The 14,125-nt window shown below is 41.9% G+C and overlaps 1 protein-coding gene across 1 annotated transcript in view; it reads right to left on the bottom strand.

The window, feature by feature from the left end:
* The window catches only part of SRPK2 (SRSF protein kinase 2), a 157,697-nt gene extending 151,238 nt beyond the window's left edge, over positions 1-6,459 (bottom strand). The window contains 2 exon segments of the mRNA XM_086609666.1: positions 6,268-6,352; positions 6,444-6,459. Of these exon segments, the coding sequence (XP_086465792.1) occupies positions 6,268-6,352; positions 6,444-6,459 (101 nt within the window).
* Positions 6,460-14,125: the final 7,666 nt, after the last annotated feature.

Here is a 14,125-nt window from a genome sequence, read left to right on the forward strand (position 1 = left end):
CTGTAACACATGTTTTATTACACTAGGTTTATCTTTCCAGCCATTTCTCCACATACCTTCTCCACATTGTCAGAGATCCATTCAAACACAATAGTTTCCAAAAGCAGAGCTCAACCTAAAAGGCATATTACTGGGGTAGAAAGAGGGCACAGGAGGAACACTACTACCAAAACTCTGCCAACTTTAAATAGAACCATCCGTCTTACAATGTGCTACAACTGTTAACAGATTAAAAATAAAAAATGAGAAAACAAAGATATGGGTCTTAAAAGAAAGTGTCAATAGGAAAACCAGGAAGCAAGGGTTATCACTTCAAATATATGAAGGCTGAGACCAACAGCATTTTAAAGATATGAATATTTGGAACTGTAAAGACAGGTAGAAAGACAATTTTTTGTTCCTTCAAATATTAATAAAAGGTTTTTTCAATATTTTTTTCCTTTTAAAAACAGCCTAGCAAAATGGGGCTCTTTCCCCAAGTCTCCATCAGCAATTAGAACAGAATGAGTTATTGATTATTAAAATACAGGCTAAATTACAAAGGTAAGAGTTGGGCAGAATTATAACAGAAGCAACTAGTAAGAAAAGGGAATTATTATTAATACAACTGCTATATCGTTATGTTTTCATTTTTAACAGTCTCGTCCTTTTTTTTCTGTAGACAACTGAAGTCATCTCATTTGCTTTCATTGAATATTGGCATAACTTTGGGTACTATCCTTCTGAATCCCTCCTAGACCTCCTCTTCAAAAGCCTTTAAAAAATTAACGTTAGCTTCTCTGACATTCTTCAGTAAATCATCTCAAAACCAAAAAAGATAAAAGAAAGAAAAAAACAACCACCAACAACCTCATGCATATTACAATTGAGGGGCAGATATAAGACTACCTCAGACTGTGGGAGTTCATGGTCATTCACATATAGGAAGCCCAAGAGGTAGACCTGTAGCCTTTGATCAGTGAGCAGAATCCATTCAGTGAACACTCATGGGCACAGCAACTACTTACCAGACGCTGCTTTAAGAAAAACAACTTACTTGTCATAATACAAAGTTATTATTTTGTCTAAGCATAACAAAAACACTTGAGGAAGCATTGAAACACTTTTGTAATTTCCTTAACACTAACTTTCTAGTCCTCTTCATCAATACCTAGACCTGGGCTTCCTTCAAATAAGGATTAAAATTATGTTTAGCTTTTATATACATTATTATGTATAAATACATGTGTATGTATATGTTTGTGTGCATAGTAGCAAATCTAGTAGCATTTTCACACGAGAAGACAGGAAAAGGAAGCTAGATAAGGCTTACTATATAAAGCTCATTGTCTTATGCAATCAAGACCAGAGCCCAAATTAAAATGGTTTTCAGTAGAGGTATAGATTTACTCTTTTATTACAGTCATCAGGAAGACAAACACATCAGCTATCAGCGAATCCACTCAAAGTACAGGTATGCTTACAAGATGCATGTGCAGTTTCCACTGCTGCCCTACAGTTCACTAGTTAACGTAGTTCACCTTTGCCATCAGCTTTCTTGGTGACAAGCAGACAATCCTTAAAGACCGCAATCTTGAAAAACATGAACACAATTTAAAGCAAAAATCAGATTTTCAATACAAAATCCTTGTCTCTTAAGAGTAAATTAATAGAACGAATGTCTTGTGTCTGTTTCTCAACAGGACCAGTAATCTCTAAACGAGGAAATGGAGAGAGTTTAATTGGGTACAATGTTCTGATATAATGTTCTCATTGTCCCACATAGCTATGTCTTCAATGGAATGTCTATCTTAGCTAGACACATTTACTTCTGCAACTCTTACTGCTCCAGAAAATGCTTGAGATCGACCACAAACTCAATCTGAGAAGATTCATGCTGATAAGGCAGCAATCAAAAGTTGAATATTTAGCACAGCCATGAGAACAACAATCTTCTCTCCAGGTTTACTTTTGCCCTATGTCTAGATAATCTATGGCTATCAAAAAGGATTGTGTGCATGCCTTCCTATCTTTTTTTCCACACACACTAAATCCTTGAAATGGTGACAAAGCATATTTAGCACACCATTAAACAACACTGGGTGGACTTCCTAAGCTGATCTATCCTAGGATATATACCCACTCTAGGATATTCACGTATTATGGTGTCAGACCAATGTTGGTCAAAAAAAAGCCCAGTTCACACATTTCACATATACACACTTCCACACCCTCTCACCTTTGCAAAAACGCTAATGAAAAAGCTTGGGGAGGGTTTGCAAAACTTCTGCAAACAAAAAAATAAATTAAGCTAACGAAAGGCACTGTAACCCTGCGCAAGATGGGTATTTTTATTCTCCTCAAAGAGTTACTGAAAGAGGCTGAAAAATACTGTGGTAGGGAAACACTGACAAACAAAAGCAATGAATGATTTTCAGACATTTAAGATTCCATAGTAATATCATATATCCAAAACCTTGATAGCTGTACAATACAGCTGTGGGTCCCAGAAGTTAGTCATCTGGCAGTGCACGGTGCAGACATCTGGCACTTCCCATGTTACCTAACATATACACTCTTCACCACTATAAAACAGTATTGCATGGTCTCTATCACCTGTTCTGAAGTATTGCTTAAAGACAAAACAAAAAACCTTCTCTACAAGAAAACTGAATTTTGAAAAGTCAGTCTTGATATCTGGATTTATACATTTGTATTGAAGTATTCAACACTCCTAATCCTCTCCCCATAGATCCACACATCATTAGCTGCACTTTTTTTACATACAAAACTCTATCCTTTAACTTTAGGCAATAATTTATAATAAATGTGTTAAAGATGACAAATCTCTGATTGAGTATTCACTTGGGTTTTGTCATATTCACTTAGAAATAGAGTCAAGCAAAATGAAAATATTAAAGATAGAAGTTTGCTCCAGTTGAAGCCAGTACCAGTCTGAATATAAAGAAGAGTCTACTATTCTGCTGAATACTAAAGATAGACACACCTGAGTCCATCTCTTACATAACTGGGTTCCGTTAGCACTAAGTAAAGGACAGTAAACAGGTTTGTCTATCCATAAGCAAGTTTATCTCTGAATACAGGCTTGGGCATCTGCTGAAAATGCTTTTTCACAGACCTCTCTCAATGCACATCTCCTTTTTAAAGAGAAATAATTCACAGAGGACCCAAATTAATCATTTTGATTAATCTTTCACCCAACTCAAAAAATACATAAGCAGCTTGTACACACTGCATGCAAGTCCATCTATTATAACCAAAATCAAGTGTTAACTGTTATCTTCAAATAGTGAAATATTATTCTTTTTCAGTAGCCTAGATGACTGAAGTCAAAGTAAGGCCATGCCAATCAGTTTTTACTATTACAAGCAACTTTAGATGTAGTCTTGACTCAAGACAAAGCGCCTTCTCTTCAGAATATGAGCCACTTAACTTCTACTTTCTTGGTTTTCCCCCCAATTACATAAAAAAAAAAAAAATATGGATTCGCCTCCACTAGTTCTCATCATTGACTTAAGGAGTCAACACTGAGCAGTTACAGGACCGATGTCACAGCCTTCTATGGCAATTAAGGTCATAACAGACAAAAAAATAGTCAGCATTAAAGAGCACTGTAATTTCTTCTTCTTGTGTCATCATCTTAATACTCTTAACAAAAGCCTGCAAGTAAGCTACAATGAGATATAACTCTCCTAGCCAATTCCAGAAGACGAATCCTGCAGTTCCTTTGAAGCACATTGTTACCAGCAACAATGGAAGTTGCTCTATAAAGTTATGACCCAGCAGAGAAGAGTCTTCGTAAGAAATACAGTTTAAAAAAAGAAAAAATCTTTGGATTCAAAACCGAGTCACAATTGTCACATAGTGAACAAGTTCACTACAGGGAACTTATGGTACAGAATTTCCACCCCTCAAATCAACATTTTCATTTGCAGCGACTGTGCATTTGATGTGCATCACAGATATTGTATGGCTCTAACACGTTAGTATATTCTGTAGCAGTTGAATTTAAAGCAAGGCTAGGAACAGGACAAAACAGATACTTTTGTTGAGATTGTCTTCTGAAATCATGTCCAATGCTGGCTTTACTTTGGGGGTCTAAACTATTTAGCCATATGCAAGGAGACTTAAAAACTTGAAAGGAGTTTCTCTTTCGTAAAGAAACGTAAAATGGTGTAGGAGGTCTCCATAGCATAACAGTGGTTGGAAGAGAAAAGAAAACGTATGTAACAGGAAAAGAAACTACAGCTGTCATCTACCACAGCAAACCCACTGTTTCCCAAAGCAACTGAACGGATTGGGCCATTGCATCTGGAAATGCCGACTCAGTGTGGCAAATGACCAGCTGACTGCGCACCCTGACTTAACGGTAGTCAGTTTCTTCAGCAAACATGAAGAAAGCACCAGTTCTGCACTTACTAAGTGTCTGTGAATGCAAACTTTTGACAAGCTCATTTAGCAAGACACCCCAAGGCAGTCCTGCTAAGAAGTATATTAAATGCTGTATCATCTAAGTAGAACAGAAGTTTATTAATAACCTTGTGGTTAAGACTTAACTGACGGCTACAAAAATAATTCTGAACCTAGAGTTACAATAAAAGTGAAGTTATTTCTGTTTTCAAAGTGGCAAAACAAATCCATGTAATGTTACAAACTGACTTTCCAAAAGGTTTTTAGAAAAAAGTGAACCAATCCAATCAGACCACATATCTTGCACATAAAATTTGTTTCCATTGCAATAACTCCAAACTCACACAACTAAAAGCATAACGCAGCTTTCACACAACACAGGAGGAAACGGCAATAGAACAGGATGTGAACAAAAGTTAGCTGTCAAAGCCGGACGACCACTACACTAGCATTTCATCTTACATTATTTTTACCCATCTCAAAAGGGAAAAAAAATATTCATCGTAACTAAAAAAAAAAAAACCCTCCAAGGTCAGGGATGTATTACTATTTCTTTCTATAGAGATCAGAAATAAAAAGATCTTGCCTCTTGAATCATTCACCATAGCACACAGCAACATCTTTAGCCCCATCACACGTAAATCCATCCATTTACTATACCCTGCTTTCCAGTTCTAAAGACTGACCTACTAGGACAGGAGGGGCATGAGGAACATCAGGACATAGGTTGCCCTATCAGAACAAAGTAGGTAGACTGGATCCTCAAGCAACAAAAATAAAGACGAGAATCTATTGGTGACTTAATGAGTCACCCATAAAGTGGGTGAACAAACTGAACAAAAACTGAACAAAACACAGTAACAGTTAGTGAGAGAAGCACGTAAACCTACAAGGAGAAAAAATAAAATAGGGGGGGAGTCCAAAGCCACATTATCCTAGGAAAGAGTAGCTACAGTGGGAATACTATAGAGATGGAAGAATGTTCCTACATGGTTCAGTAAAAACAGGTACTGTGAGAATGAGAAAAGATGAAGAGGACAGTGACAAGAACATGAGGGGTTGGCAGAAGACCGGTGTGGGGGGGAGGGAGGGAACCAGACCGTGACTTCTGTCCATTTCTGCAAAACCAACAGAAATTTAAACAAAAATAAATATAAAAATACCAGTATCAGCATTGCTGTCAATTAGTCACATCTGGGAACGAGAAATGATCTGGAGCAGGAGGCAGAGCACAGGATGGGTATATCAGGCTGTAAGAAAAAGGACTGCCTACAGATGGGACAACACTGCCAGAAAGAAATCTCAGAACAGAAAGCACAAGGAGAGAAAGAAGACCAGAAGGATGACAGAACTGGAGGGTGATTCAAAAAGGACACGAGCGAGCTCTGTAAAGTCCAAGCCCGTGCAGGCGCACGGGATGTTTCAGAGACGAGCGCCGCAGCGATTCCCGCGGCGAGGCCGGGGTGCCCGGCGCGGGTTCGCACGGCGGAGGAAGGGCGGCCCGTGCGGCACGGGGCGGCCCTGCCCGACGGAGGCTGAGCCCGGGCCAGGGCTGGCGACAGTCCGCGGGGGAACGTGCCGACACCCCTCGCGGGGAGGCCCGGCCCGGGGCGAGCGGGCGGTGTGCCCTGCCGGAGGAGCGCCCGCCCGCCCGTCGCGGCGGCGGCAGCGGGGCAGCTCCCCCGTGAAAGCACGCGGTGGGGCCGGGCCAGTGCCGGGGCAGAGGGGCCGGGCCGCGGGACTGCCCTGACGGACGTTACGGGGCGGCGGTGAGGAAAGCGCGAGGGAAGGACACGCCACGAAGCTGTCCCGGGCGCGAGGCTCCGTCCCGGCGAGCCAGGGGCCCCCCGTACTCACTTTTTGTGGGGCGGCGGGTGCTTGTCCCTCCTGCCGGCTGTCGCGGACTGCTTGGGCCGCCGTCTGCGGGCCTGCAGGGCCAGCACTGCCGGGGAGAAGAGAACAGCGGGAGCCGGCGTGAGCGGCGGCCGCGCAGTCAGTCCCCGCCGCTCCCGCCCCGCCGCCCGGCACGGTACCTTTGCGCGAGTTCATCTTCCCGCGCCACACGCTCCCTCAGCGGGCGCGCCGCTCCCCGCCTCGCCCGGGCCCGGGCCCAGCCCCGGCCCCGGCCCCGCCGCCGCCTGCCAGTCGCGACCGCGCGCCGGGCACCGGCCGGCCGCAGCAGCACCCGCACCCGCCGCGACACCCGCCCCGCGAGGCGGCCGACTGCGCAGGCGCGGCCGGCGGGGCCGCGGCCGGAACGGCGGGGGCGGGGCGGGGCGGCGGCAGGTGGCGGCGCGGCCCCAGCGGGAGCGCACCTGAGGCGCGGCCCGGCCCGGCCCGGCCCCGCAGCGCCAGGTTGCACAGCCGGGAGAGAGAGGGCAGCTTTGGTCTCTGACCAGCCGCTGCCCCTGCCACGGGGGCTGCCGCCGAGGGGGCCTTTGTCCGGTCGTCGAATCAACTGGAAATTAATTTTGCCAAGTCTGAGTTGTGGTCGGAGTGGCGAAGGGATCCGCCCCGTGCTGTGCCGTGCTGGGACAAGAGAGGGAAGAGAGAGGTGGCGGTCCGCCTCATGGCAGCAGCCGGAGCCAGATCGGCTTTAGCTTCTACCAAGACCTGTGTGGGGTTAGATGCCAGAACCAATTAACCTCATGACACAAATCCAGGGAAATTAGATTTCCTTAATTCTGATTCTCACTAAGTTTGATTGTCACGATGGACAACTCTTGGTGAATGTTTTTTTCCTGCCGACAGGGTCTTGCTGCCAATGATGCCAGGTGCTATTCAGATTTGGCCCAGTAATGACCAGTTGGAGACTGTCACTTCTTACTTGCGCTGTGGATGGATTAATTTTTGACGGCGTTATGACGGAAATTTTGTGTCCTCTATGACTTCCGCCTAGTGCAGAAGGTGATCTGGGTCATATAAAAAACTCCAGTATGAGTGTGAGGCTCGTCTGGCTTCCCTTCAGGAGGGACTGGACTTCAAAGGCACAGCAGCTGAAAGATAACCAAGAACTGTCATTAAATTCTGAGGCAGAGCTCCCTAAATGGCAAGACAAAGAATCCATAAGGATGGAGATCTAAAAGCAGCTGCAGTCAAGGTATTATGAGTGAAGGGAACTAGCAGTAATCACTGGTCTTAAGTAATTGGATCGTTGAGATTTCAGGTAGACAGAAAACTGAATCCCTAGTTATGGCTAGTTCAGCTCAGGAGTGGGACAGGAACGGAAAGATAAAGCTAGACAACTCAAAGAGCAGGTACCACAACACATAATACCTTTTTGTCTGGCTAGAGAGCCTGGTGAACAGAAAACAAAAGGACCGTGAAGTTTCTAACCTACAGCTCTCATGGGGTGCCACAGCTGTGTTTCCAAATCAAAGCATTTTCTCTGTCCCACCCTCCATCATAAAAGAACAGAGAAAAAAAACGTTTCCAGTATAAACTATTACTGAGGTAACATGCAGTGTTGGTATGTTACATCTCTCTTGTTGTGGTTAGTCTTTTAGTGGTAGGTCAGGCAACAGAACGCTGTAGTGAAGTTTTGAAGGCTTTCTGCTCAGAAAGTTTAGATGCATGAAAAAATAGTTGAATGTTAAAAAGCAGATTACATATTTACCCTTTGTTTCCAGGCTCATTTTAACTTCATTGTTTGAATTGTGGTCCTGCATGAATACTTGTGCCTGTGCAGAGAATGGTAGAGGGAAGCAGCTGATGATGGAGAAAATGGTGAGACTGTTCTGTTTTTTTTTGTCAGGGCAGTGCTGGCTTACAGTTACCTTGTAGCTATGACTGTAGAGCAGAAACCATATCAGGGTCTCAATCATCTTTTCAGCTACTTGTGTGCAATCTTATGTACTTCAATAGGAGGTTACATGTAGAACTGATAGGACAATTGGGTCTTAGATAAATACAGTGAGCTTTGCTTACATCAACAGGATTATAAATTCAACAAATCTGGAGTCAGGAAGGAATTTCCCTCACGAGCATAATGTCAGCAACATAATCAGGGCAAGGGAATGATCTGCTAGCGCACAGAGAAGGAATTATGTTAGGACCAAGCGGGTGTATACTACACAATTTCTTTCAATTCTAATGGACGCATATTTTGGGACTGTATTTTTCCTGTTTCTTCTTGTTTCCTCCCCCCCCCCCCAGCCCCCACTGAAGAGCAACTTCAGTGGATGCTCACGCAGAAGTGCAAAAAAAGCACTGAGAGGACTATGTGTATGTATAGAGGATTGCCATGTGCAATGAACTAACTGGAGAGTAATTAAGGTGAGCAGAGGCTAAATGTATTTCAGAAAGGTAAAAAACCCACACCTTATTTCTCAGACTCTTGAGAGTGTAACTCCCTTCCTGAGAACACAAGCAGTAAGTGAAAATTCAAAAATTCCCAAAATAGTTCAAGGTATGTGGTTGTTAAGCATGATCTACCCTGGATTATGTTTATCTGAATCCACTCATTTCAATTAAATTCTCTATCTTTATTTCAATATGTGTCTTACTGTGCATAACTTCACTTTTTGAAAAATAAACGATGAGTCAAGAGGGAAGACAGAGTAAACAGCAAAAGAAGGCATTTGTAAAATCAGTATACAACATCAATAAAGAACATGGGGCTGTTTCTATCTGCCTCTCTTTGCAGATAATATGAGAACAGGTGTCTGGTTTATTACAAGGATTACCATAGAGCTCGTTCACTCTGGGGAAGGGCGCTATGAGATTTAGGTGATGTGACCTACGCAGAAAGGAGGGACAACAGCAGATTCAGGTGGTCTTAGGGGCAAATGTCAGAGGAGAAGAAGGAGGAAATATCAAATTGTGGAATTATATTTTTACCTGTTTATAATATAGTTTGAACCAGTCACCTGACACCCCACAGATGTTTGGTTGGTTTGTTTCCTTGTCACCTAGCTTTGAAATATCCCACTTACAGAAGAAGACATTAATTTTTTTCAACTTGAATGGAAGACATTTGTACTGAATAAAAGTTACCTTGCAGCAATTCTGTAAACATGATACTGTTGCCTTTCTGAGAATAATTCAAAACTCTTCTTTCAGCCGAGGGATGTTAGAAGCTTTTGCCCTGATTTCTGTACGAGTTCCTTTCAGCATTTCTTTCCCCACTGTGTGGTAGCATGCTCTCAACTGCAGTTTCTCAGAAATCAGGATATTAGCCAACTTCGTGCTGCTCTTGCACAGAATGGAACAAACGAGAAATATCACATACAGCAGAGGGAGGGGAAAAAAGAAAGACAATGGGTGGTGAAAAAAGAACAATGTAGTGAAGGAAATTCCCAATTAAAGGAGAGTTCTTATTAATATGCAAGTCCAGCCTTTTCATCCTCTCATCTTTCATGGTTGTCTCATGTTCCTTCAGTTCCCACCCCATTCTGCATTTCTTTAAGTATGATACACTTGTGTAGGCAAACAATGAGTCTGTCCTTCTCTTGTTCACTTAAATACTTTTCTGGCTACCAACATGTATTTTTTTTTCCCTCTAGTATGTAAACAAAGCAAAGAGGACAATTCTCAGCTTATTTTGAGCAACACAGACCACAAACTTACAAGTAGGAAGTATTAAGCAACAGTAACTAATAAGCTGGGTTTGCTTTTAAAGTCAGGAGGACTGTTGGCTCGTAACTGCTTGAGTATAAACAGTTACATCAATAGGAGCAATGCACATTTAAATAAGAAAAGTAGACTTGTTATCTCAGTAGTGTAACTGGAGAAAAAACAGCAGGAAGCATGAGTTGAGATTTCCAGAAAAAACAGGAGATCAGAAATTCCTGGATTTAGATTCCTGGCTCATTCACTGATTCATTGTGCTCGTTCTAAAGCAAATTATATGACTCACCTGACTCATCTTCTTCATCTATAAAATGGTACAGTGTATGCCAGCTGCTCAGAGTTAACATTAGTGGAGTATTCTTGTTTATAAAGTAAATTAGGATTACTAATAAAGAAGAAAGATATGAAGGACAAAGCAGACTAGTTTAACACCAATTTGACATGAAATTAAAGACTTACCTATGCCCAGAAATAGATGCATCAACCCAGATATGTATTGTACGTAGTGTAAAATAGGGCATGAAGTGGCATGACTTAACTCAGATCTGAAATAGGATTAAACCAGACTGTGGCAATATTTTAATGATAATATTTCTTCCCCGATTACTTCCAGCAGGCTCTCAAACACTCCTTCAGTTAAACTTCCTCCAGTTTCCAGGGTCCTTGCCTTAAATTTCTTCATTAGCCCACTCTCCTCCTGGTTCCTAGCTCTTTATCCAGCTTGCCCTTCTCATTTCAGCCTCCCTCATCTTCTTGTTCTAATCTATTGCGTTTTTTTTTTCTCTGTTTAAATTGGATGGTTTCTTCTTTCATGCGGATTAAAGGTCAGCAAGGGAAGAGAGGATCACTGAAAGATTAGCAACTGCTCTCAGTTTCCTGATCAAACACAACACAAGCAATTATAGGGAAAGTTCTTCAGCAGCGATGGAGCGGTGGTTTGGACTCACGCCTGCTATTTCTCTCCGAATGGCAGCTATGCAGTCTGGTCATGTGGGTGAGAGATTTATCTGCTAAGTGAGCGTGGAATATTTTGAGACTTCAGTATTAAACTCTCACATGTCTCTATCTAACATGTGCAAAATGCTGTTTTACAAAGTCTCAAAAATTGACTACATTTGAGAACATTTTCATAGGGATTGCAGAGGCACGTCTTTGATATTAAGGCCTCTTTCTGTGAAATCTCAGCTTCCTACTCAGAGTTAGGGATTGCCAACCAGTGAGATGAGAATCCATTAGAAATCAGATGCAGGTCTTACCCAGTTTCCTTTTCTCTTGGCTTGGACTACACAAACAATATTCACAATGAAGACAACAATGGATGAACTGTAAGTTCAAGCTTAATGTAAGAGGAAGCAATTGACTCATTTCTTTTGAAGAATAAAGCTTCTTTCTTCTTCATAACCTCCCCTGTACTTTTACTTGATACAAGATGTTTCCACAGCCTTCAGAAAAATCAGACACCAGCTGACTGGTAGGATGATGCCATGTTAAGTCAGTAGTGCCCCATATGTCCTTTCTTCACGCATCCTTCAGTGTGACATCGCTACAATGCCCTCACCAACACCTTCCTGGGAAATTAACAGCCATTATCCTACTGCATCTCAGTAAGGACCAGTGTTCCTTTACAAACCTCCAGGTTATAATGCATTCTGAAATAAACTTCTGTTAGTGGAATGGCCAGTAAAAAAGCACTGACCAAACTGGTTTGTCTGGGTAGGGTTTGAGAACTTCATCTTGATAGCAGATGTCCTGTTTTGTAGGAAGCAACCATTTGGTAAGCGATGGCTCAGTTACACAGGCAACATGCATTAGCAGCTACAGGTATCAGTACACTATTGTTTACCAGTAAGGCACAGAACAGTGCCACTTTTGTTTAATTAGTCCTGACTACATACTGGAGCCATGGAACTACTGTGCTAGAGGGGCATTTCCAAGAAGTGTCTCAGGATTCTTCTAATATGATCAAAACAACATTCTTTAAAAAGTATGAATTACTTCATTACAGAGCATGGGATATTTCATCCCATACGATTAAAATTTTACAAAGTTAACAGTAACTGGATCTTACGAAGTGAAATATCAGACAGCTTCAATAGTCATAGGCATTACCAGCCTGCTTCATAACAGGTGTGAACTAGTCATTCAGTTTTAGTCTACCTAGCTATATCATATCTATACCATATAAAACAGCAAAATGAATTTTTAAAAGCAGAAAATGTTACAGCTAATCATTAAAATAAAACAGAACTCGCTTGGCTTGTTAGCCAGCCAGTGTTTCCTTCCAGCCTTCACAAAGAAACACTCATAAATTAACTTTCTTACTTTAAAGAAATGAATGAAGACTGATTATCCATCTCTAGGCACATGAAATCCCCTGTGCTCCTGCTATAGATGCATAACACTAAATAACAGCGAAAATATTACAAATAGTCATCTGTGTTCATTCAAAGCACAGAGAACTATTCCACTGCAATTTGGCCTTATGCATTGTTTCTTAGAAATTAATTCAGTGGGCTGATTTAATCATGTTTTACGCCCACTTTGCCATTCATCGTAGTAACACAAATGACTGTGGTAGGACATATTCACATACTTTTGCCTTCAGAGTTGCAAAATATTATAATAAACATTAGGAATGTAAATATTGTCACTAAAAAGTATGTCATTGCAGTATTTGCTCAAGCCAGACCTTTAAAATCACTACACTGGAAAACTACATTCCCACAATATGTCCATTTATTTACAGTAACTTTTAAGTATCAGGATGAAGTTGTGGATGCCCCATCCCTGGAAGTGTCCAAGGCCAGGTTGGATGAGGCTTTGGGCAACCTGGTGTAGTGGAGGATTTCTCTGCCCATGGCAGGGGGGTTGGAACTAGATGATCTTTAAGGTCCCTTCCAACCCTAACCATTCTATGATTCTATGATTCTATATTAATGCATTCTTACACAGAAATTGTGATGGTTAGGAGGCCCTTGCTGAGTGACTGAGACTGTCAGATAAAAGGGATGCTTACTAGTTAATGCTTTCAAACAGCAGTGCCATGAGAATATATTAATCAGTTGGAGGTCACAGATTGGAAAAAGAAACAATTTTTCCTAGCATCTGGAAGAAGACTATTATAATCTGGTGACCGATCAGCAAACCACTGAATAGAGAGAGCCAATAAGCTGCAGAACAGATACAGGAAGTCAGCACTCTCCAGCAATTTCTCTGACCACTGTGATTTTCTCATTTTTCTGTCATTTGTAAGACTTACCAAGCAAGAACAGGAAAAATAGGCAGTTGAACGCTAAAAGGATACTGAATTAGGATGCCAAGGCTAGCTAAAAATAAATCTGATTCTTATCTTTTGGCTGGAAAGCATACTGTGAACTAAAAGTGACAGGAGACCAAACACTGCAAGCACAAAATTATTTCTTCACTTAATAGAAGTGGTCCTTACCATGGACACTCCCTGGAACAGAGCTAATGCCTGTGTAACACTCACAGAATTGAATAGGTATAGATAAAAAGATGGGCAGGTAGTTCTTGCTAAGATCTAATCCCAGCTTTGCATAAGTTTAATAGTTACCAGTTAAACCATGGCTAGAGTAAATCGTTAATTGCATAGGTAAATTTTCCCCAGCTGGGATTTCTATTGGATCATATGTGCACCTACCCACTAGAATAAGGGTGCCAAGAGGAAAAGGAGACAGGGAAGTTGATACAACGCCTGTCCTTACCAAAGGAAGGGTCCTACTATGCCATCTGCTGTCCCCCACACTAATACCTGCACGTTATACTGTGGTGATGTTGTGATTCTTTTCATAACAAAGAACAGACCTTTTACCGGTGGCCCTGCCATCAGTTCTGTTTCTGCGTCAGTCCATCCTTTGATAAATGCATGGTCTCTGTCCATTGGTTGTTTTGGAGGTCTGCTCCATATCTGGGTTACCACTTCACTACCTCTGCTGCAGGAATTTCCTACAGTACAGCCCTTTTTGCACAGTCTAAAATCTGAGACAAACTGCCTCAAAAGCTGCCCAGTGTGATTGTGCCAGTAGATGCATTTGAGGCTTTTAATTTTCTTTTTCTGGCATTGAATTACTCCCTGCTTGATCATTTATTCCTCAAACTTAGAAAAAGTAATCATCTGTAGGAA

This window comes from Tauraco erythrolophus, chromosome 4 (genome assembly GCF_009769465.1).
Source record: "Tauraco erythrolophus isolate bTauEry1 chromosome 4, bTauEry1.pri, whole genome shotgun sequence".
Lineage (NCBI taxonomy): Eukaryota > Metazoa > Chordata > Aves > Musophagiformes > Musophagidae > Tauraco > Tauraco erythrolophus.